The sequence below is a fragment of the Puma concolor genome, chromosome B1 (genome assembly GCF_028749965.1).
Source record: "Puma concolor isolate L17-30 chromosome B1, mPumCon1.1.hap2, whole genome shotgun sequence".
NCBI classification, from domain to species: Eukaryota; Metazoa; Chordata; class Mammalia; order Carnivora; family Felidae; genus Puma; species Puma concolor.
This window is the reverse complement of record NC_141670.1, coordinates 40,443,290-40,467,904: the sequence shown is the minus strand read 5'-3', so window position 1 is coordinate 40,467,904 and position 24,615 is coordinate 40,443,290. Positions and strand designations below refer to the sequence as shown.

General features: G+C 38.3%; 1 protein-coding gene across 6 annotated transcripts in view; it reads right to left on the bottom strand.

The window, feature by feature from the left end:
• Positions 1-24,568, bottom strand: part of RNF170 (ring finger protein 170) — a 43,819-nt gene extending 19,251 nt beyond the window's left edge. Inside the window, exons 1-3 of one of the 6 annotated variants that reach the window (XM_086703572.1) lie at positions 24,288-24,568; positions 18,306-18,381; positions 17,479-17,622 (exon numbers count right to left, since the gene is read on the bottom strand). In XM_086703572.1, the coding sequence (XP_086559698.1) occupies positions 17,479-17,615 (137 nt within the window). In that variant the 5' untranslated portion in view covers positions 17,616-17,622; positions 18,306-18,381; positions 24,288-24,568. Of the gene's footprint in view, positions 1-17,478; positions 17,623-18,305; positions 18,382-23,968; positions 24,226-24,287 lie in introns of those variants that run through there. The other 5 variants (XM_086703573.1, XM_086703571.1, XM_086703574.1 and 2 more) reach the window with 5 other exon arrangements.
• Positions 24,569-24,615: the final 47 nt, after the last annotated feature.

Here is a 24,615-nt window from a genome sequence, read left to right as displayed (position 1 = left end):
CCTTCAAAATAAACTATATAATTCTAGATATTATTATGCATTTGAACACTTTTGCATATCTAATTAGATCTTTCTCCCATAGAGCTTTTCACAGATCTTCATAGAGCTTTTATGAGGAAAGGGGGACAAAACAACAGAAAATAAAACTATGTCATACAGAAAAACCCAGACGTAACATACCACTTATACCTTAACATTAACAATTAAAGGAGGGAGATTCAAAGGCAAGAATTTAGTGGCTGATACACAAGGATGAGATAAGGTATGTGGGTATTGGAAATTGGAAGGGGTGGTTTAGGTTGGCAGGGTGGGGTTGAAGATTTCCATCTGAATCACAGCTTAATTCCATTTGGCTGTAACAGTTTCTTCTAAACTTAAACATTTTTTAACAGCAATATTTTAAGTCCACAAAATCCCAGTGTTACTTTATATAAGAGCCTTTATTCCCTGGGTGAGCTAATACCCAACAATGATAAAAACTCTAAATCAATAACTTAATGGGACATGGAAAACTTTTTAAAATACATCTTACGATTATTCAATTTTTAGTAAAAAATCCAAATTTTAGGAAAAAAGCTGGCAAAAAAGAACCATTAGTTTTGAAGAACATTAAAAAAGTCAAATTTCTTTTTGGTTTTAATTTTTTTAATGTTCATTTTTGAGATAGAGAGACAGAGTGTGAGCAGGGGAGGGACAGAGAGACAGGGAGAGCCAGGATCCAAAGCAGGCTCCAGGCTCTGAGCTGTCAGCACAGGGCCCGATGCAGGCCCCACGAACCGCAAGATCAGGACCTGAGCCGAAGTCGGACACTTAACCAACTGAGCCACCCAGGAGCCCCCCAAAAAGTCAAATTTCTAATCAGAAACTAAACATAAATGTAATAAAGCTACTTGAACTGTTTAAACATCTTAAATTCTGGTGGATTATTTATTTTAAATATTACCTTCTTATGACTGAATAACGATCTCTGTGGTGGAAACAATCTATCCGGAACAGCACAAGGAACCATTTCATTTAAGTGTCAATAACTACCTACCTAAACAGCATTTCTCTGTTCTTTGACAGTGGAAAACCATTCCCTTCTCCTTGAAAGAAAGACAGTTACTACTTTTCAGAGTACACATATAAACCATGTAACTGGAAGGTCTTTCTTTTGGTTTCTTTCCATAAAAGAAAAGATACAAGATTATAAAATCTAGTAGTAGAATGTTAGAAAAGTCAAAGTATAACCAAAGAACAAGATAAACAGCCTGAAATGTTGAACGCAGCCTGTAGTTTAGGCAATTAAATGGGATTAGCAACTGTGAGTCCAGAACCAAAAATCTAGAAAATAATGGGATAATTAAGACAGACTGAAAGTGAGATTAGAAAACCTCAAGATGTGATCACTTCAGCGATGAGAAAATGACAGCATTTGACACTAGGTCTAAAGATGCCGAGGAAAACAATGGCTCTAATACAGAAACAAAATATATCATTTACCAATGATTTATGGTCCTTTGTTATTCATGAAAGGAGAAACCAAAATTATCAAACCAGTTATGTGGCTCTGGAAAGAAGTCAGGAATCTCTGATAAGAGGAAATAAATGATATCCAAACTCTGGGTCAAGAAACAAAGTCTGAATCAAAGTTCACAAATGTGCAAGAGCAAATCTGTGGTTTATAGGTTAAACTGCTTACCAAACCCTTTGCACTGGTTTTTAGTATGTCAACTAATGGCAGCTATTCATAACAGCTTAAGAAGGGAGGACAAAAAGATTTAGAAAGAAATATAACTGTAATACACTGCTGAAGGAAATTAAAGAAGACATAAATAGAAAGACATCCTGTGTTCATAGACTAGAAGACTTAATATTTTTAAGATGTCAGGACTACCCAAAATGACCTATTTACAGATTCAGTGCAATCCCTGTCACATCCCAACAGGATTCTTTGCAATATAGAAAAACCCAGATCTCAGGAAGATGGCAGAGTAGGAGGATCCTGAATTCACCTCCTATGGACACATCAAGGCAACAACTACATACAACACAATTCACTCTGGAACTGAAGACTGGCAGAACAGCTCCTCCACAGCTAAAGATATAAAGAGAAGTCCACATCAAGAAGGGTAAGGGCAGAGATGTGGTCAAGAACCAAACCCTCTACACAGTATCCCACAAGTGGGAGGGATATCACAGGCATGAAGGTCAACTCTGAAAAGGGAGATAAAGCTTTACATTGGGCATCCCCAGCCTTGGGGAACTGCACTGTATTCGGCCTATGTAGCCAGATGCTTATGGGAGACAGTTCTGATACTCTCTTTCTACCTTGCTAACCTTGTTAGTCCTGCTCGCCCCATCCCAGCATTCACCTGTGGAACTGCCCCACCCAATCATTCTACCCTGGCAGGCACCCTTTCAAAGTGGTTCCTGCCCTGGTGTACCCAGCAAGCAGTCCTGGCTAGAACTGGCATCTGCTCCAAAGCATTTCCTGCCCCAGAGAGGGAGGAGAGCCAGCCCCGCACACCAGCATGGCTGCAGCAGATGTGGCTAGGACGCTCAGCCGGTGGTGCAGGAACCAGCCCCACCCACCATAGCAGCAGCAACACACATGCCCAGGCACAAGCAGATAGCACCTGCAGCCTACAGAGAGGACACCATTGGAGCACCTGGTTCTAGTGATGGAGGTATGGGGGATGGGATTGTGCTACTGGGCCCCAAAGCACACCTTCTACAGAAGGCCAATATCTTCAAGACTAGGAGACCTAGCTGACATACCTAATACATAGAAACAAACACAGAGAATCAGAAAAAATGAGGGACGGAAGATTATGTTCCAACCAAAAGAACAAAACCAAACTGGAGAAAAAAGAATTAAACAAAACAGATTAAATAGTCTACACGATGAAGAGTTCAAAATAATGGTCATAAACATTTTCACTGTACTTGAGAGAAGAGTAGATGAACTCAGTGAGAACATTACAAAGAGAAAACATAAAAAAAGAACCAATCAAAGCTGAAAAAAATACGGTAAGTGCAATCAAAAATACACTAGAGGGAATCAACAACAGAAGAGAGGATACAGAAGAACAATTCAACGAATGGAACACAAGGTAGGGGAAAGCATCCAAGCTGAACAGAAAAAAAGGATTTTTTAAAAAATGAGGATAGGTTAAAGGATCTTTATAACAATATCAAGCATACTAATATTCACAATTATGGGGGGATCCAGAGGCAGAAGAAAAATAGAAAGGGGCAGAAAACTTACGTAAGAGATAATAGCTGAAAACTTCCCTAAACTGGGGAAAGAAACAGATATCCAGGTCTAGGAAGCACAGAGAATCCCCAAAAATATGAACCCATAGCAGTCCACACCAAGACACATAATTAAAATGCCAAAAATTAAAGATAAAGAGAGAATCATAGAAACAGCAAGAAAAAAAAAATAGTTATATACAAGGGAAACCCCATAAAGTTATCAGCTGGTTTTTCACAGAAACTTTGCAGGCCAAAAAAGGTCTGGTATGATATATTCAAACTCTAAAAAGAAAACGCCTATAACCAAGATTACTCTATTTGCCAGAGTTGTCATTCAGAATTGAAGGAGATATAAAGAGCTTCCCAGACAAACAAAAGTTAAAGGAGTTCATCACCACTAAACCAGCCTTATAAGAAATATTAAATGAAACTTTAAGCAGGGGGAAAGAAAAAAGTCAAAACTATAAGTAACAACATTATGAAAGGAAAACATTTCACTGGTAAAAGCAAACATACAGTAAAGTTAGTAGATCGTTCATTTATAAAACTGCTATGAAGGTTAAAATACAAAAGTAGTAAAATCAATTATATCTACAAAAACTAGTTGAGATATGCACGCGCACACAGGACAGGGGTGCCTGGCTGACTCAGTTGGTAGAGCATATGAATCTTGATCTAGGGTTGTGAGTTCAAGACCCACATTGGGTGTAGAGCTAACTCAAAAAAAAAAAAAAAAAAGATACACAAAATAGAAAGATGCAAAATATGACATCATATACATAAAACATGCAAGGAAGGAACAAACATGTATTGCTTTCAGAATATTTTCGATCTTAAACAACCTTCCACTTAATGTAGACTGCTATATATACATAGGATATTACATATGAATCTCACGGTAACCACAAACCCAAATCCGACAATAGACACACAAAAAATAAAGAGAAAGTAATACAAGTAAACACTAAAAAAAGTAATCAAATAACAAGGGAAGAGAGCAAAAGAAAAAGAAGGAAAAGAGAACAACAAAAACCAGAGAATAGCTGACAAAATGGCAATAACTTCATACCTATCAATACTCACTTTTTATTATTTTTTCATCATAGTAAGTGCACTCTTTAATCCCTATCAGCTAATTCACCCTTCTCCCCACCAATCTCCCCTCTGATAACCATAAGTGTGTTCTCTATAGTTTTGTCTTTCTCACTCTTTTTTCCTTGCTCATTTGTTCTGTTTCTTAAATTCCATATATGAATGAGACCATATGGTATTTGTCTTTCTCCAACTTATTTCACTCAACATTACACTTTCTAGCTCTCTCCATATTGTTGCAAATGACAAGATTTCATTCTTTTTTATGGCTGAATAATATTCCACTACATTTGTATACCACATCTTTTTATCTATTCATCTATAGATGGACACTTGGTGGGGGCACCTGGGTGGCTCAGTCAGTTGAGCATCCGACTTCGGCTCAGGTCATGATCTCACAGCCTGTGAGTTCGAGCCCCGTGTCGGGCTCTGTGCTGACAGCTCAGAGCCTGGAGCCTGCTTTGGATTCTGTGTCTCCCTCTCTCTCTGCCCCTCCCCTGCTCATGCTCAGTCTCTCTGTCAAAAATAAATAAACATTAAAAAAAAATTATAGATGGACACTTGGCTGCTTCATAATTTGGCTATTGTAAATAATACTGCAAATAAACACAGGGGTGTATGTATCCTGTTCATTAGTGTTTTTGTATTTTGGGGATAAATACCCAGTAGAGTGATTACTGAATCATAGAGTAGTTCTATTTTAAATCTTTTGAGGAACCTCCATACTGTTTTCCATAGTGGCTGCACCAGTTTGCATTCCCACCAACAGTGAACAAAGACCCTTTTTCTCCATATCCTTGCCAGAACTTGTTGTTTCCTATGTTTTTGATTTTAGCCATTCTGACTGGTGTGAGGTGATAGCTCATTATAGCTTTGATTTGTATTTCCTTGATGATGAGTGATGTGGATCATCTTTTCATGTGCCTGTTGGTCTCTGGATGTCTTCTTTGGAGTAAATCTATTCATGTCTTCTGCCCATTTTGTAATTGGATTATTTGTTGTTGTTGTTGTTTTTAATTTTTTAATGCTTATTTATTTTTGAGAGAAAGAGACAGAACGTGAGCAGGGGAGGGGCAGAGAGAGGGAGACACAGAATCTGAAAGAGGCTCCAGGATCTGAGGTGTCAGCACAGAGCCTGACGCAGGGCATGAACCCACGAACTGTGAGATCATGACCTGAGCTGAAGTCCAACACTCAACTGAGCCACCCAGGTGCCCCTATTTTTTTGGTATTGAGTTGTATAAGTTCTTTATATATTTTGGATACTAACCCCTTACTGGATATATCATTTGCAAATATCTTCTCCCATTCAATAGGTTGTCTTTTTGTTTTGTTGACTGTTTCCTTTGCTGTACAGAAGCTTTTTATTTTGAGGTAGTCCCAATAGTTTAGTTTTGCTTTTATTTCCCTTGCCTTAGGAGACATATTTAGAAAAATGTTACTACAGCTGTTGTAAGAGAGATAGCTTCCTGTGCTCTCTTCTAGAATTTTTATGGTTTCAGGTCTCACATTCAGTTCTTTAATCCATTTTGAGGAAACTCTCATAAACAAGCTAATGTTACACATACAGAAACTAGAAAAAGAATGAACAAAGTCAAAAATTAGTAGAAGGAGGGAAATAATAAAGATCAAAGTAGAAATAAATGAAATAGAGACAAAAAAAAAAATAGATCAGTGAACCTAAAAGCTAGTTCTTTCAAAAGATAAACAAAATTAATAAAAGCCAGACTCGTCAAGAAAAAAAGACAGAGAACTCAAATAAATAAAATTAGAAAGAGAACATTACAACATTACAGAAATACAAAAGACTGTAAAAGACTACTATAAAAAATTATATGCCAACTAAATTGACAACATAGAAGTGGATAAACTGCTTATAAATATACAATTTTCGGGGCGCCTGGGTGGTGGTTCAGTCGGTTAAGCGTCCAACTTCAGCTCAGGTCACGATCTCACAGTCCGTGAGTTCGAGCCCCGCGTCGGGCTCTGGGCTGATGGCTCAGAGCCTGGAGGCTGCTTCCGACTCTGTGTCTCCCTCTCTCTCTGCCCCTCCCCCATTCATGCTTTGTCTCTCTTTGTCTCAAAAATAAATAAACGTTAAAAAAAAATAAAATAAAAAATAAATACACAATTTTCCAAAACTGAATCAAGAAAAAAAGGAAAATCTGAACAAACCAATTACTAATAACAAAATTGAATCATAATCAAAAAACAACCAAGAAAAAAAAGTCCAGGACTAGAAGGTTTCACAGATGAATTCTACCAAACACTTAGAGTTAATACTTATCTTTCTTGAACTACTTTAAAAATATAAAAGAGAAAGAAATGCTTCCAAATTTATTCTATGAGGCCATCATTATCCTGATACCAAAACTGAACACAGATACAATAAAAAAAAAGGGAGAGAAATTACAGACCAATACTCAACAAAATGTTAGCAAACCATATTCAGCAATACATTAAATGGTTCATTCACCATGATCAAGTTGGATTTATTCCAGGAATACAAGGATAGTTCAATATCCATTACTCCATCAACATGATACACCACATTAACTAAATGAAGGATATAATTCATATGATCACCTCAATAAATGTAGAAAAACATTTGACAAAATTCAATATACATTCATGATAAAAACTTTCAATAAGGTATGTTTAGAGGACACATACCTCAACATAATAAAGGACATAGATAAAAAAACCCACAGTTAACATCATAGTGAATAGTTAAAAGTGGAAAGCTTTCCTTTAAGAGCAGGAACAAAACAAGGATGCCTATCCTTGCCACTTTTATTCAACACATTACTAAAGTCCTAGTCACAGCAATCAAAGAAGAAATGAAAGGCATCCAAATTGGTAAGGAAAAGGTAAAATGGTCACTATCTGCAGATGACATGATACTACATGTTGAAAACCCTAAAGACTCCACCAAAAATTATTAGAATAAGTGAATTCAGTAATGTTGCAGGATACCGAATATACAAAAATCTGTTCCATTTCTATACATTAATAAAGAAATAGCAGAGGGGCACCTGGGTGGCTTAGTTGATTGAGTGTCTGACTTTGGCTCAAGTCATGATCTCCTGGTTCATGAATTTGAGCTCCATATCAGGCTCGCTGCTGTCAGCACAGAGCCCATTTCAGAACCTCTGTCCCCTCTCTCTGCCCCTCCCCTGCTTGTGCCCACTCTCTCTCTCTCAAAAATAAATAAACATTAAAAAAAAAAAGTAGCAGAAAGAGAAATTAAGAAAACAATCCCATTCACAATTGTACTGAAAAGAATAAAACACCTAGGGATAAATTTAACAAAGGAGATTAAAGACCTGTACTTTGAAAACTATAAAATACCAATGAAATAAACTGAAGACAACACAAACAAATGAAAAGATATAACATGCTCATGGGCTCAAAGAATTCACATTGTTAAAATGTCCATACTACTAAAAGCAATTTACAGACTCAATGTAATCCCTATGAAAATACCAACAGCATTTTTCACAGAACTAGAACAAATAATGTCCATAATTTGTATGGAACCACAAAAGATCCTGAAGAGCCAAAGAAAGAAGAACAAAACTGGAGGTATCACAATCCCAGTTTTCAAGATATACTACATAGCTATAGGAATCAAAGCAGTATAGTACTGGCACAAAAGTAGACACATCAATAGAACAGAGAGCCCAGAAATTAACCCATGCTTATATGGTCAATTAATTTACAACAAAGGAAGCAAGAATATACAATGGGGGAAAAGGCAATCTCTTCATTAATGGTGTTGGGAAAACTGGACACCTGCATGCAAAAGAATGAAACTGGACCACTTTCATATACTATTATACACAATGGTAAATTCAAAATGGATTAAAGACCTAAAGTAGAGCATGAAACTATAGAACTCCTAGGAGAAAACACAGGCAGTAAACTCTTGGGCATCAGCCTTAACAATATTTTTTCTGGTCCTCTCTCCTCAAGCAAGGGAAACAAAAGCAAAAATACACTATTGAGACTGAATCAAACTAAAAAGCTTTGGTACAGCAAAGGATACTATCCACAAAGCAATAAGGTGATATATTGAACAAGAGAAGACAATTGCAAATGATAATAGCCACCAAGGGGTTGATATCCAAAATATATAAGGAACTCCTACAACTCAGCACCCAAAAAACCCCACAAATAATCCGATTAATAAATGGTAAGAGAACCTGAAAAGACGTTTCCCAAAGAATACATACAGATGGACAACAAACACATGAAAAGATGCTCAGTGTCACTAACCATCAGGGAAATACAAATTAAAACCACAATGAGATATTACCTTACACCTGTCACAATGGCTATTACCAAAAAAACAAGAAATGGTAAGTGTTGGCCAGAATGTAGAGAAAAGCAAACCTTTGTGAACTATTGGTAGGAATGTAAATTGGTACCACTGTGGAAAACCAAGTGGCAATTCCTTAAAAAATTAAAAATAGAAATATCATACAATCTAGTAATTCTACTTCAGGGGATTTACCCAAAGAAAATGAAAACGCTGATTTGAAAAGATATATGCACCCCTATATTTACTGCAGCATTATTTACAATAGACAAGATATGGAAACAACCTAATTGTCCTCTGACAGATGAACTGATAAAGAAGATGTAATATATGTACACAATGTAATATTACTCAGCATAAGAAAGAATGAAATCTAAGGGCACCTGGGTGGCTCAATCGGTTGAGCGTCCAACTTCGGCTTAGGTCATGGTCTCACAGTTTGTGAATCTGAGCCTCACATCGGGCTCATTGCTGTCAATGTGAAGCCCACTTCAGATCCTCTATCCCCCTCTCTCTGCCCCTCCCCCACTTGTGCACACGCTCTCTCTTTCAAAAATAAATAAACATGAAAAAAATATTTTAAAAGAATGAAATCTAGGGGAAGGAGGACGAAAGAATGAAATCTTGCCATTCATGACAACGTGGATGGACCTAGTTGGTATTATGCTAAATGAAGTAAGTCAGATAAAGACAAAAACGCCATATGATTTTATTTATATCTGGAATCTAAAAAACAAAACAAATGAGCAAACGAAAAAACAGAAGCAGACTCATAAATACAGAAAACAAATTGGTGGTTATAAGAGGAGAAGGGGATGAGCAAAATAGGTGAAGGAGATTAAAAGGTACAAATGTCCAATTATAAAATAAATAAATCACAAGTGATTAAGTACAAAATAGGAAATACAGTGAATACTTTAATTTTTTATGTTGACAGATGGTAACTATACTCATTGTGGTAAGCATTTGGTAATGTTTATAACTACCTAATTACCATGTTATACACCTGAAACTAATATTGCATGTCAATTATACTGCAATTAAAAATAAAAATTGAGGGGCACCTAGGTGGCTTAGTTGGTTAAACATCTGACTCATGGTTTTGGCTCAGGTAATGATCTCACTGTCCGTGAGTTTGAGCCCTGTATCGGGCTCTGTGCTGACACTGCGGAGCCTGCTTTGGATTCTGTCTCCCTCTCTCTGTGCTCCTCCCCCCACTAGCTCTCTCTCTCTCAAAATAAATAAAAAATAAACTTACAAAAAAAAAAAAAATTTAAAAGAAATAAAAATTGGAAAAAAAAAAATCATCAACTCTAAAAAAAAAGAAAGAAAACTCCTAATGGGGCTCCTGGATGGCTCAGTCAGTTAAGTGTCCAACTTCCACTCAGGTCATGATCTCGGGGTTAGTGAGTTCAAGCCCCACATTGGGCTCTGTGCTGACAGCTCAGAGCCTGAAGCCTGCTTCAGATTCTGTATCTCCCTCTCTCTCTGCCCGTGTCCCGCTCACACTCTGTCTCTCTCTTTCTCAAAAATAAATAAACATTAAAAAATTTTTTTTTAAATAAAAATTTGTATGTTATGTCAATGGATCCCAACTAGCCAAAACAATCTTGAAACAAAGTTATAAGACACACACTTTCTGATTTCAAAACTTACTACAAAGCTATAGGAATCAAAATGGTATGGTACTGACATAAGGACAAACATATACTAATGGAATAAAACACAGAGTCCAGAAATAAACTCATATAAACAGTCAAACTATTTTTGGTAAGGATGCCAAGACCCTTCAGTGGGGTAAGGGTGGTCTTTTCAGCAAATGATACTAGGAAAACTGGATATCCACATGCAAAAGAATGAAGATGGATCCTTACCTTCTACCATACACAAAAATTAACTCGAAATGAATCAAAGAGCTAAAACTGTAAAAATCTTAGAAGAAAACACAGGGGAAGATCTTTGTGACCTTAGATTTGTCAATAATTACTTAAATATGACACCAACAACACAGGCATCAAGAGAAAAAACAGAAAAATTGGGCTTTACCAAAGTAGTGCACCATAAAGAGAGTAAAGGGGTGCCTGGGTGGCTCAGTTGGCTGAGTGTCCGACCCTTAATTTTGGCTCAGGTCATGATCTCATGGTTCATGGGACTGAGCCCTGCATTGGGCTCTACACACTGAGAGTGCGGACCCTGCTTGGGATTCTCTGTCTCCCTCTCTCTCTGCCCCACCCTCTGTTCCCACTCTCTCTCTCTCTCAAAATAAATAAACACTTTTTTAAAAAAAAGAGAGAGGGACACCTGGGTGGCTCAGTTGGTTGAACATCTGATTTTGGCCATGATCTCAGGGCTCACGAGTTTGGGCACTGCATCAGGCTTGCTGCTGTTAGCATAGAGCCCACTTCAGATCCTCTGTCACCCTCTCTCTCTGCCCCTCACTTACTCTCTCTCTGAAAACTAAAAAAACACTTTAAAGAAGAGTAAAAAGGGGCACCTGGGTGGCTCAGTCGGTTGAGCGTCCGACTTTAGCTCAGGTCATGATCTCACAGCTCCTGAGTTCGAGCCCCGTGTCAGGCTCTATGCTGACAGCTCAAAGCCTGGAGCCTGATTCAGATTCTGTGTCTCCCTCTCTCTCTGCCCCTAACCCACTCACATTCTGCCTCTGTCTCTCTCAAAAATAAACATTAAAAAAAATTTTTTTTAATAAAAATAAAAATAAAAAAGAGTAAGACAACACACAGAATAGAAGAAAACATCTGTAAATCATATAGTTGGTAAGTGATTAATGCCATAATATATTAAGAACTCTCACAACTTTTGTGTCAACTATACTTCGATTAAAAAAAAAACAACAGGGGCGCCTGGGTGGCGCAGTCGGTTAAGCGTCCGACTTCAGCCAGGTCACGATCTCGCGGTCCGTGAGTTCGAGCCCCGCGTCGGGCTCTGGGCTGATGGCTCAGAGCCTGGAGCCTGTTTCCGATTCTGTGTCTCCCTCTCTCTCTGTCCCTCGCCCGTTCATGCTCTGTCTCTCTCTGTCCCAAAAATAAATAAACGTTGAAAAAAAAATTAAAAAAAAAAAAAAAAAACAACAAACAACTCTCAGAGGGCACCTGGTTAGCTCAGTTGAGACAGCATAAGACTTGATCTTGGGGTCTTGACTTCAAGCCCCACATTGTGTGGACAGTCTATTAAAAAAGACTCTCATTACTCGAAACAAAAAGCAAGCACCCAATTCAAAGATGAGAAAAGAATCTGAATAGACTTCTCTTCAAAGAAGATACACAAACAGCCAATAAGTAAATGAAATGATGATCAACATCATGAATGAAATGCCAAAGCAAAGCTCCAATGAGATACTACTTCATACCCATTTGGATGACAATTATAAAAAAAAAAAAATAGAAGGTATCAAGTGTTGGCACAGATATAGAGCAATCAGGGGCACCTGGATGGCTAAGTCAGTTAGCATCTGACTTCAGCTCAGGTAACGATCTCATGGTTCGTGGGTTTGAGCCCCGTGTTGGGCTCTGCACTGACAGAGCTGAGCCTGCTTGGGATTCTCTCTCCCTCTCTCTCTCTGCCCCTCCCCAACTTGCTCTTTCTCTCTCTCTCAAAATAAATAGACTTAAAAAAAAAAGAGAGAGAGAGATAGAGAAATCAGAACCATTGTGCACGGCTGGTGGGAATGTAAAATGGGCCAGCTAGTGTGAAAAACAGTTTCCTCAAAAAGTTGAGATAGAATTACCATATGATCCAGCAATTCCAATTAAAAGCATCTGACAGACCCAAATGTCTATCAAAAATAAATGGGTAAACAAAATGTGGTATATACATATGGTGGAATATTATTCAGGCATAAAAAGAAATGATATTCTGATACATGCTAGAATGTAGATGGACCTTGAATCATCATGCTAAGTGAAATAAGCCAGATACAACTGGGCAATTATTTTATGATTCCACTTTATGAGATTCCTAAAACTGGCTAATTCATTGAGATACAAGGTAGAATAGAGGTTACCAGGGCTTAGGAGGAGGAGGAATGGGCAGTTATTGTTTAATTGGCATAGTTTCCGTTTAGGATGATAAGAAAGTTCTGGAAATAGATAGTGGTGATGGTTATGCAACATTGTGAATGTACTTAATGCCACTGAACTGTACACTTAAAGTGGTAAATTTTATGCTGTTTATTTTACAATACAAAAAAAATTATGACTCAAAACATCAAAGAAATTACAGAAAAGAGACAAAAGTTTCCTTTGAATTATAAACTACACATGCTACCCCTCTCCCAACTCATCACTAATTGATAACTGCAGTTGAAGTAACAGGATTACAAATGCCAAGTGAATTTGAATCTGAAGAGCTGGACAGAAACTTAAACTGACCTCCCACTCAATCAGATGACAGATTCAAGACAATGTCTAAATAATGGAGCACCTTACATAATTTGAAAAGTGACTCAGGCTGATCCAAAATCTATCATTTATCTTTACTTACTGGCCTTAGTTCTGTCCATGAAGCCACATGGAATAAATCTAATTCTTCTTCAATAAAACAAGCACTGATCAGGGCACTTTGGCGGCTCATTTGGTTAAGTGTCCCACTTTTGGTTTCAGCTCAGGTCAAGATCTCATGCTTTCATGAATTCGGGCCCCATCCCCTACTTGGGATTCTCTCTGCCCCCTCTCTCTCTCTGCCCCTCCCCCACTTGCACTTTCTCAAAATAAATAAAAAACTAAAAATAAAAAAAAAAGCCGTGGTCATTTTTAAAGACAACTTTTATGTCCAACAGTATTTTCCACTAAGCTAGATATCCCCAGTCCCTTCAAGCATTCTATATGGTTTCCATAGCTTTATCCATTCTGAAAACTTCCCCTGAAATGTTTACTGGTTTAAAATTATTCACCCCCCCAAACATAAAATTAAATTAAATTAAAATAAAATAATTCACCCAAACTGTATATAAGCCAAATGTGACCTCTTCCTGGTTATTTTGATTACTGCAGCCTAATACTGTTAAGTTTTTGACATCTCCAACACACAATTTTATATATTAAATATAAAACTTTTAGTTTGGGCTTCATATCTTCCCAGTCTGTGGGGAAAACACTCTTATTATATAAGTAATAAATACCCATAGTAGGGAAATTAGAAAAAAAAAATAAGGGGAAAAATATTTGAAAATAAAATTAATTTTATCAAAAATAATTTTTAGACAGTATGGTTTACTTGACTTACGGTTTTGTGATGTCTTTTAAATTTTTTTGTTTTTAGAGAGAGCACAAGTGGAAGAGAGGGGCAAAGGGGGAAGGGGAGGGGAGAGACAGAGAAAGAGAGAGAGACAGAGAGAGAGACAGAGAGAGAGAGAGAGAGAGAGAGAGAGAGAATGAATCTTAACCAGCCTCCATGTTCAGTGCAGAGCCCACTGCAGGGCTTAATCCCTCGATCCTGGGATCACAACCTGAACTGAGATCAAGAGTTGGATGCTTAACCAACTGAGCCATCCAGGCATGCCATGATGTATCTTTCAATCAACAATTCTCACTCAACAATTTATCATGGATACTTCAACATGACAAAGTTCTATCTTCATCCCATTCTTAATAAAAAGCAGATACTTCATTTGTATCTGCCAAGTCATGACTCATTTTTAAACAGCTTTATTGAAATATAATTCACATACCATACCACACAATTTACCCATTTAAAATGTACAATTCAATGGTTTTTAGCATATTCACACATATATACAAACATCACTACAGTCGATTTTAGGACATTTCCATTACCTCAAAAAGAAACCCTGTACCCCTTAGCTATCATTCCTCATACCCCCATCTCTCACTCCAGTCCCAAGCAATCACTAATCTATTTCCAATCTCTACAGGTTTCTCTATTTTGGACATTCATATGAACACACTCACATATATGTGGCCTTTGTATCTAGCTTACTTCACTTACTATATGTTTTCAAATTTCGTCTATGATGTAGCATGTATCAGTATATTATTCTTTTTATAGCTGAAAAATATTCTATCGTATGTGTGTGCCACATGTGTTTATCCATTCATCCATTCAGGGACATTTGTTTTTTTTCCTACCTTTTGGCTATTACGAAGAATGCTGCCATGAACATTCTTATAGAAGTTTCTGTGTGCAAATGTGCTTTCATTTCTCATGGATATATGTACACTTAGGAGTGAAATTGCATATTTAATCACTTGAAGAAGTGATAGTTTTCCAAAGAGTTTGAATCATTTTTAGATTTCTACTATCAGTGTATGAGGGTTCCAATTTCTCCACATCCTCAACAATTGTTATTATCTGATTTTGTGATTCTAACCATCCTAGTGGGTGTGAAATTGTGTATCACTGTGATTTTGATTTTGACTTCTCTGATAATTAACAATGTCAGGCATATGTTCATGTGCTTATTAGCCATTTGTATATCTGCTTTGAAGGAATGTGCATTCACATTCTTTGCCCATTTATTAATTGCATTATTTGCCTTTTTATTATTGAGTTGTAAGTTCCTTATATATTCTAGATCCTGGGGCGCCTGGGTGGCGCAGTCGGTTAGGCGTCCGACTTCAGCCAGGTCACGATCTCGCGGTCCTCTCGTGGTCCGTGAGTTCGAGCCCCGCGTCAGGCTCTGGGCTGATGGCTTAGAGCCTGGAGCCTGTTTCCAATTCTGTGTCTCCCTCTCTCTCTGCCCCTCCCCCGTTCATGCTCTGTCTCTCTCTGTCCCAAAAATAAATAAACGTTGAAAAAAAAAAAATAAAAAAATAAAATAGTAAAAAAATATATATATATTCTAGATCCATGTGACATATGGACATATGATTTGAAATGTTTTCTCCTGGGGTGACTGGGTGGCTCAGTTGGTTAAGCATCTGACTTCAGCTCAGGTCATGATCTCTCAGTTCATGAGTTCAAGCCCCGCATCAGCCTCTGTGCTGACAGCTCAGAGCTCAGAGCATGGAGCTTACTTTGGATTCTGTGTCTCCTGCTCTCTCTGCCCCCACCCCTGCTTACGCGCTCTCTCTCTCTCTCTCAAAAATAAATGCACATTAAAAAAAAATGTTTTCTCCTATTCTATGGGTTTTCCACTTTCTTGATTATGTCCTTTCAAGTACACAATTTGGTAACTTTGATGAAGTCCAGTTTATTTTTTTCTTTTGTTGCCCATATTTTGTGTCATATCTAAGAATCTTGATGTTTAAGAACCTTTTCTATAATTTTTACAACAAACTCATTGATTTGTAATTTTTGAAATTAATCTTTTTTTCTATTTAATACTTTTCTCAAAAACTTTTTAATGTTCATTTATTTTCAAGAGAGAGACAGAGTATGAGCAGGAGAGGGGCAGAGACAGAGGGAGACACAGAATCCAAAGCAGACTCCAGGCTCTAAGCTGTCAGCACAGAGCCTGATGTGGGGCTCCAACTCACGAACCGCGAGATCATGACCTGAGCTGAAGTTGGACACTTAACCGACTGAGCCACCCAGGTGCTTCCATACTTTTTTTTTTTTTTTTAATGTTTATGTATTTATCTTGAGAAAGAGAAAAAGAGAGCTTGCAAGCAGGGGAGGGGCAGAGAGAAAGAGAGAGAAAGAATCCCAAGCAGGCTCTGCATTTTAAGTGCAGAACCTGATGTAGGGCTCGATCCCAGGAATTGTGAGATCATGACCTGAGCCAAAATCAAGAGTCAGACACTTAACCGACTGAGCCACCCAGATGCACTTCTATTTTATACTTGTATACTTTTTTTCCATTTCTGTTTTCAATTTTATATATATATATGTGTGTGTGTGTGTGTATATACATGTATATATGGGTATATATATAACATATATATATATATATAATTTTATTTATCTTTGTGTGTTAACACTTAAATTTCTAGTTTATATCCTAGTCTGTGTATTGGCATATAAACATCTGAGGCTTTTAAAGATTGTTCCTGATTCTATAAGCAGTAATTTTAATCTTTTTTTTTTTTTTTTAACATTCATTCATTTTTGAAAGAGAGAGAGAATGAGTGAGGGAGGAGCAGAGAGAGAGACATAGAATCTCAAGCAGGCTTCAGGCTCTGAGCTGTCAGCACAGAGCCCAATGCCGGGCTCGAACTCACCAACTGCAAGATCATGACCTGAGCCAAAGATGGATGCCCAACCACCTGAGCCACCCAGGCACCCCTAATCTGTTTTTAAGTTTATTTATTTTTGAGAGAGAGAGAGAGAACGATTGGGGGGGGGGTCGGGTGGGTGGGCAGAGAGACAGAGAGATCAACAGAGAGAGAGGGCTGTCAGCAGAGAGCTGGATGCAGGGCTTGAACTCACAAACCGTAAGATCATGACCTAAACTGAAATTAAGAGTCAGATGCTTAATTGACTGAGTCACCCAGGTGCCCCTAATCTTAATCTTAATTCCCTACATACTGTCCAACTTTTTTTTTGCCTGTTTTTCCATTTGAAGACTGAAAATATTTTGCACTTATTGTCTGCATCACTTACAAATTGAGGGATTCAATTATGAAAATTATTATCTTAAACTGTGATACTTCCATAGAAAATATTAATATTTTATTCAAAATATGGTGATAAGTTTAAATTTTATCTCATAAGACAGCTGAGGACAGGAAAAATATATAGTATCATTTAGAGCCTAGTGGAAAATAAAATACCTTAGTAAATATATACAATCACTGAGCTCTATTACTCACTTTTTAAATGAAGTATTAAAAATTACTAGAAGCAGTCAGAAGGCAGTGGCCCTTGCAAATATATATTATTTCAACTCTTTTGTCCTTTAGTCTCACCTGAAAAGTGCATATACCAGGGTAGCAATCAAAGCGAAACTGACCACAACTGCCACAAGTACTTGGTCACTTACTCCTTCTATGACTGAATCATCATCCAGTTTCAAACTTTGAACCTCAGTGTGATATTTGGCCATTCCAAGTCTAAAATATAAAGAAACAAGACGAAAGTTACAAATGACACAGTAAAAATGAAATATACTAATCAAAACAACATAAATATAACTGACTTCTAAGGTTTTTAAATTTTCAGAGTGCCCACTTAAGGAAGGTTGTTGCATTAACTACAACTCCAGTGAGGATTCTCCCTTTGAGTTCTGTAAAATTTGCCAGACACATTATTTTGAGGAAAAGAAAATTCTACTTCCTTTAAGGTAAACAATTACTCTAATTTGTCATCCATTTACAGTTTTTAAAAACAAATTAAAAAATACCGTTTCTTCTTCAAGCTCAGTTCCTTTAATCTTAAAGGAAAAAAAGACATTCCTCATGCTCAACAGCTCTTCTCATTCTTGAATACCAAATCAATTCTCCAAGTAAATCAGATCCCTCCTCTCCCTTACAGCACTAAATGTGTCCTGGAATGCACCATGTATAGATAAGGAAAGCAATATATTCTCTTCTTACGTAAATATTCTTATATTATCTAGCTTAGTGCTCGGTACACAGTAGGACCTAATAAATACATGTTTAAATAAAAGTGACTTACCTTACTTACAGTGTTAGTAATTTGAAAAGTAAAAGACATTTAGGCTATAGCACATTTATATCTACTAAGATTAGTTGAATTAATGAAAATTCTGGTGCTTGAAAACAATTAGCCTCACCTGGAACTAAACTCAGCTTATGGTTCAGAATTCTTTGAACTGCCTGGAATATGGAATCACTCTGAGGCTGCATTTCCTTATGAAGAGAAGAGGGAGGATATGAAACTCTGCTTCCCATACACTAAGCTAGAGAAAAATGGTAATATTCAATTTCTATAGGTATGAAAGGAAATAATCCAACCACATCAGAGTCCAAGTATCATAGGTAATTCTTATTTTTTATATGGCAAAAGAGAAAAATTTAGTCTCATAAGACACCACAAGGAAAATAAAGGAAATATTCAATTAAATATATATGACTATTTATAATTAAAATAAAATCCTGTAGAGGCACCCGGGTGGCTCAGTTGGTTAAGCATCTGACTTTGGCTCAGGTCATGATCTCGCAGCTCCTGAGTTCAAGCCCCGTGTCGGGCTTTGTGCTGACAGCTAGGTGCCTGGAGACTGTTTCAGATTCTGTGTCTCCCTCTCTCTCTGTCCCTTCCCCCTTATGCTCTGTCTCTCGCTCTCAAAAATATATACACTTAAAAAAAAAAAGAAAATTAAAAAAATAAAATAAAATTCTGTATATATGTACCTTATTGCACTGATAAGTTTTATTCATTAATCTAGTGAGTCTCTGTTAAGAGGAAACTGTGAAAGTCTAACACCTTTAAGAGAATCTGAACTAGCAGCTAAAAACGAAATTACCTTATGGAAGCAAACAAACAGATCAAGGTCAGTTTCCATCGGCTTTACACATAATAACAGCCTAATATATCAGGAACTTTCTAATGATAGGTTTCAAATAACCATTATGAAGGCCACACACCAGGAAACTCAGAAAAGCAGCTGTAACTTCATTATTTTCATTCAAAAGAACAGTTAAATGAACTGCCAAATGAAGGTGAAAAAACAGCCTCAAGTAGTGTAGGGGTGGGTCATGTAGTATTTAGATATTTATTTTTTCAGGTTTCCTCTTCTTATATTTTATTTTTTAAAAGATTTAAGTAATCTCTACACCCAACGTGGGCTCAACTCTACAAGCCCAAGATAAAAAGTCACAGGCTCCGGTGACTGAACCAGCCAGGTGTCTGGCTCTTTTTAGAGATGCTATGTACAGCTGTATCAAAAGTCCTAAGAACAGTCAGAACTATTTCTATCTGCAGAAAGATAACCAAAATGCTATCCCCCTGTGTCAAGATTTCCCACCTCTAACTACTGAAAAGTGAAAAGATTTTTCCCTATGCTATACATTCAGGCAATTCACTACTGAATAGGAGAATTTGTCACCCCAAAATACGACTTTTGGTTTAAGAATTACTTTAGACTGGTTATTAAAAACAAACAAACAGCAAACAAAGGAAAGGCTCTGAAAACTAAGCAGAAGCTATCCTATTTTTAAGAGCCATTTATGAGTAAAATCTCCATTTGTAAGGGTGTCTCTCTCTGTACCGGAAGAGGAGGACTAAATCTCTAGAAATTTTTATGAATGGGGCAGGGACTTAAATCTGCATAACATTACCCTTGTTTGCTGTGCTTTTCCTGGGAATCTCTCATAACTATGCTCCCTCCCTCCCCCAACATCTTTCTTTGGTCTTTAGCTGAAGGTGGTATATAATGTGATGGTTTGGGACATTTTGGAGTTACTCAGTTTTCCTGGGTACCTCCCATGTACGCAGAAGGTTTATAAGTTATTAAACTTCTGGGGTTTTTTCCTGTTAATTTGTCTTTTATTACAAGGGAGTCTCTGCCAAGAACCTAGTAGAAAGATAGTTATTTTTTTCTCCCCCACACTCCTTGTATTTTTTTTTTAAATGGGTTACACTTGTTTTTGTGTTCTTTCAAGTGCAATCAATGGTAATGTGACTAAATTCCACTGTACAAATTATCTATTCTTTTAATCCTACTGTATATTTAACCTCTATGCAACTAAGATATTGCTTATGATATTGCTTCAGGCACACTTCCAAGAGCTCAGAGAGCCAGGATACTCTAACTCTTGCATGGCCATATGAAGTTATTTGCATAATTTTACAGCAAAAGTTCCCAATGTTATTAAAATGAAGACACAATACCACAAATTCTAGTATCCCCAAAGATGTTTGGGCTTAGAGAGGAGAGGTTGGGGGGAGAGTGCTGATAAGTTTCTGAGAGGAACAGAGAGGTCAGCTGCATTTTCTGGTTACATGGAAATCCCAGCTAAACCTAGAGCTTTCATATGGAAAACTACTAATCACTGACCTAATTGTTGCGGGCTGCCAATAGCTCAACTTCCACCAGTAGTTTTTCTTATGATCAGAGTTAAAAAACAAAATAAAACAAAACTGCAGGAGCTAATAGCTCAAAAATGGGGTATTATAACATCACTCTGTTTGGAAAGAGGCTGATCTAAGATTACAGAGGATAAACACTAAAAAGAAAATTTTCTACTTGAGGAGATGACATAATATCTCAATCTCGAAAAGTCAATCTTATCTGAACTTCAGTTCAACTTTTGCTTTTCACAGTCAGGTCTTGTCTAGATCAGAACAGTGCTCCTGGTTTTGTTCAATGGCATTGGTTCTCAACTCAAGCCTAAGCACTGCTACTTGGACATTAATAGTCCTAGATTTTAGTTCCAATTCTACTACCACAAACTGTGCCCTACATAAACTCTAATGACCTCTCATTTTCTGCAAAATGTAAAAACTGTGCTTGAGGATTTCTTAAGTTCCTTCCCGAATTACATCTGATTCAGGGTTTTCTGAATTAAAACAAAACAAAACAAACAAACAAAAAAACCTCAGAAAGATAAATACAAGTTAAAAGTGGTTACACGTGGGAAATAGACCTGAGAGCCAGCCTTTCACCTTTCCCAGGACACAGTTCTATAGTATTCCTTTAACCATAAAAATAAAAGCCAGTGCCTAACTTCCTCCCTTGAGTGATGAAAATGAGGCTTCAGTGCTCAAAGACAAAATGTCTGTGTCCAGTCCCATTCTTACTTATCACCCTAGTCACTCTATTTCCTGATGGTCGCCTTCCTTCTAAAGGTATCTATCAAGGGCACTCTAAGACACTCACAGAGACATCTTATTCCTTAGAGCAGTGCACAGGGAATATTACATGTGTTAGGGGCCACTAAATGCTGCTTACTTGAAACCCAGAAATAAAGTTTATAAACTTATAGAACATGATTTCTAATGTATTTCAAAGGATCCTATCAAATATGAAGATAAGAGTTACCAGTACTTCATTTTTGTTTGAGATTCACAGAAACAACACACCATAGATCTTGGAGACAGTGTGGCATAATTGATAGAAGCCTGAAGAGGAATGGGTTTCTAGCTTGGGTTTTGCTATTGATTAGCTGAGTCTTATTAAGAAGTAGCTTCATATATTAGAGAAGCATAAGCTTTGGAGTCAGGCAACTGTGTACTCATGTGAAGTCTGCATCTCAACTCCCTCATATGTAGAATATGTAAAAATAATTTTAACCATATCAAATGCCCACTTTAAAAAGCAATTTCCACACCCAACGTAGGGCTCAAACTTACAACCTTGAGATCAAGAGTTGCATGCTCTACCTAGTGTGCCAGCCAGGTGCCCCTCAAATGCCCACTTTTTGACGAAAAAAAGCTCCTTGTTTTATGGAGTTTATAATGAGATAATGAAGGTAAAGCATTTAGCATATTGCTTGTTACACCATACAGACTTTCAGTAAACAGTTGTAATACTTTTTTTTTTTAATTTTTTAAAGTAATCTCTACACCTAACGTGGGGCTCCAACTTACAACCCCAAGATCAAGACTTGCATTCTCTACAGTTTGAGCCAGCCAGGCAGCCCTTGGTTACTATTATTAACAACTGTCAAGAAGAACCACTCTAAAACTTAGCCATGCATTCCCTATAGCTGCACTATGGTGCATCTCAAACTCTCTTTAATCAAAGCTCTAAGTATGTATTCCCTGGGAAGACTTGGGAACATGGCCACATAAGGACACCCCCAAGTTTATCTGAATCTGATAAACAGCTATAGATGACAACTAGTCTCCAACTAACCAAAGTAAGGAGACAGCTAAGGCAAATTATACTCACCTCTCAACTTGGCCTTTTACAAAATTTTCAGAAAAAAATAAGTAAATAAAAATAAGGGAAATACAGGAAATTCCATAACTTCCAAAGGAGAAATCCTTTGTCTTTTTACCCAAGCTCATGTAGAAACATGATAGTCACATGACTTCCACAGTTACATCCAAGAAGCTTTTAATATAATTTCCTTCATCGAGGATAATAGGAGCCACAAATGAAATCTTAAGAACACTGCAGTATCATGCATAAATGCATTATGGGTGAGCAGTCAAGATTGAAAAAGGAGGCTTAGGTCATCTGTGTCAAAGCCTTAAAAACCTGAGCAGCTGGAGTAAAGGTGTTCACTACACCACAGTCCCTCCAGAAAAAGCTAGAATTTGGTTCTCCACATCAAAACACAAGTTGTGGGTGAGTCAGGCTTAAGTCAATGTAACATATACTTAATGACTTTACATGTCTAAGAAGGGTAATGGTCATTAAAGTGCTGGGGATTCGACAGAAACAACCTAGTATGGAATGTAGGAACTCTGGTTAGACAGAGATCCAGAGGCAACAACAGAAGAAACAAAGGCAGTCAAGATACATATTTATCATTTCTAAAGATTTCTCTGCCCTTGGCATAGGGAAGAACATTTTTTAAAAAGACCATTGAGAAGACTTCAGGTAAGATTTTTTTACATTCGCAAAATGATAAATCATCACGTGTCAACTGTTAACTGGTACTTTGTAAGGCGTCCTTAAAAACTCACTGCAATTCTTAATGCTCACGGACAAAACCTACTCCTAATGGGAAAAAGGGGGGCTCCAGGACTGACAAACCAGAGTAAAGATGTGCTCTAGAAAGTTAAGTTTGCTGCACTCCAAATAAAAGTTTGGCATTATCTTATTAAGTTAAGCATATTCTATGACTCAACAATTCTCCTAGGACTCCAAGGCATGTATCCTAAGGAAACCCTTACACATTTGCACTAGTATCCAGGTGTAAGAATGCTTACAGCACTGTTTTTAGTAGCCTCAAACTGGAACAAAAAATGTCCATTAACAGAACGTGTACACTGTTATAATCATGCAACGGAATACTAGACAGCAATGTAAATTACCTATAAACAAATTTACTATTAATTCAAAGCCACAAAATACACTGATCCCACTCGTTAGAATTCAAAAACACGCAAAGTAAAACTATTGTTCAGGCATGCATATAGTAAAGCTCTACGGAAAAGCAAGAAAGTGAGTATCCTAAAAGTCAGTCTAGGGAGGGAATTGTTCTCAGGAAGGAACATTACGTGTGGGTAGAACTTCTGAAATATGGGCAGTGTTCTTTTGTTTTTATCTGGGTGTTTATTAAATATTTTTCTTTAACCATGTACATTGTATGCACTTTTCTGCATGCTATGTCGCATAAAAATATACGGTACCCCAGCAGAAATCCACAACTCTAAAAAGGTGAGAGAACTTGAGGACAATCAAGCAAGCCATTAATTAAGACGGCCAACTCCTAGCTCTGCGCTAGGAGAAACAGGCCCTAAGAACTATCGGGGTCCTCACGGACTAACTGGTGCACACCCCCTCCCTAAAGTAGCCTAAGTTTTCAGGGAGTCGAGGCTCACCGCGACCCAAGAAGGAACGGCTGGCTCTCTTCACCCGGCCAAGCACCTAGAACCACCAGACACCCGCCACGTCGGCCCTTCCGCTGTCTCCGGAATTCCGGGCGGGAGCCGGGCGACTCTGGGGTTTAGCCCCAGGCTTCCCGAAGGAAGTCGGAACCCCTGAGTCCGAGGCAGCAACTCCCCCGCCCCGAAGCCCGAGGCGACCCCTAGGGCAGTCCCGCCCTCGTCCGAGCCCAGCCGGCGGCTCCCGCGGGCCCGGACGCGGGTGGGCGTGGCCGGCCGCGGCCAGGCGGGCCGCCGAGGGGGAGGGGGCGCGTACCTCTCCACCGCAGAGGATACCTCGCCAATTCCCGGTGACTGAGACTAGAGATTATTTCCGGGCACGGCCCCCGCCACCCTCCCAGGCAATCACTAGCTGTCTCTTTTTCAATTTGGAGTGCGGACACAGGCGCACGCGCACTGCCGAGCTTCCGTAAGGGTGCGAGCGGACAGGCGAGGAAGACCCGCCGCCGCCGCCGCCGCCGCCAGGGCCGGGCGCGTGCGCGCCGCGACACGCAGCGGGCCGGCGTCGGGGCGCGCGCGGCGGCGGCGGCAGCGGGGAGGCGGGCCGGCCGGAGCGCGATTGTGCGCAGTGGCTCCTCGGCCGC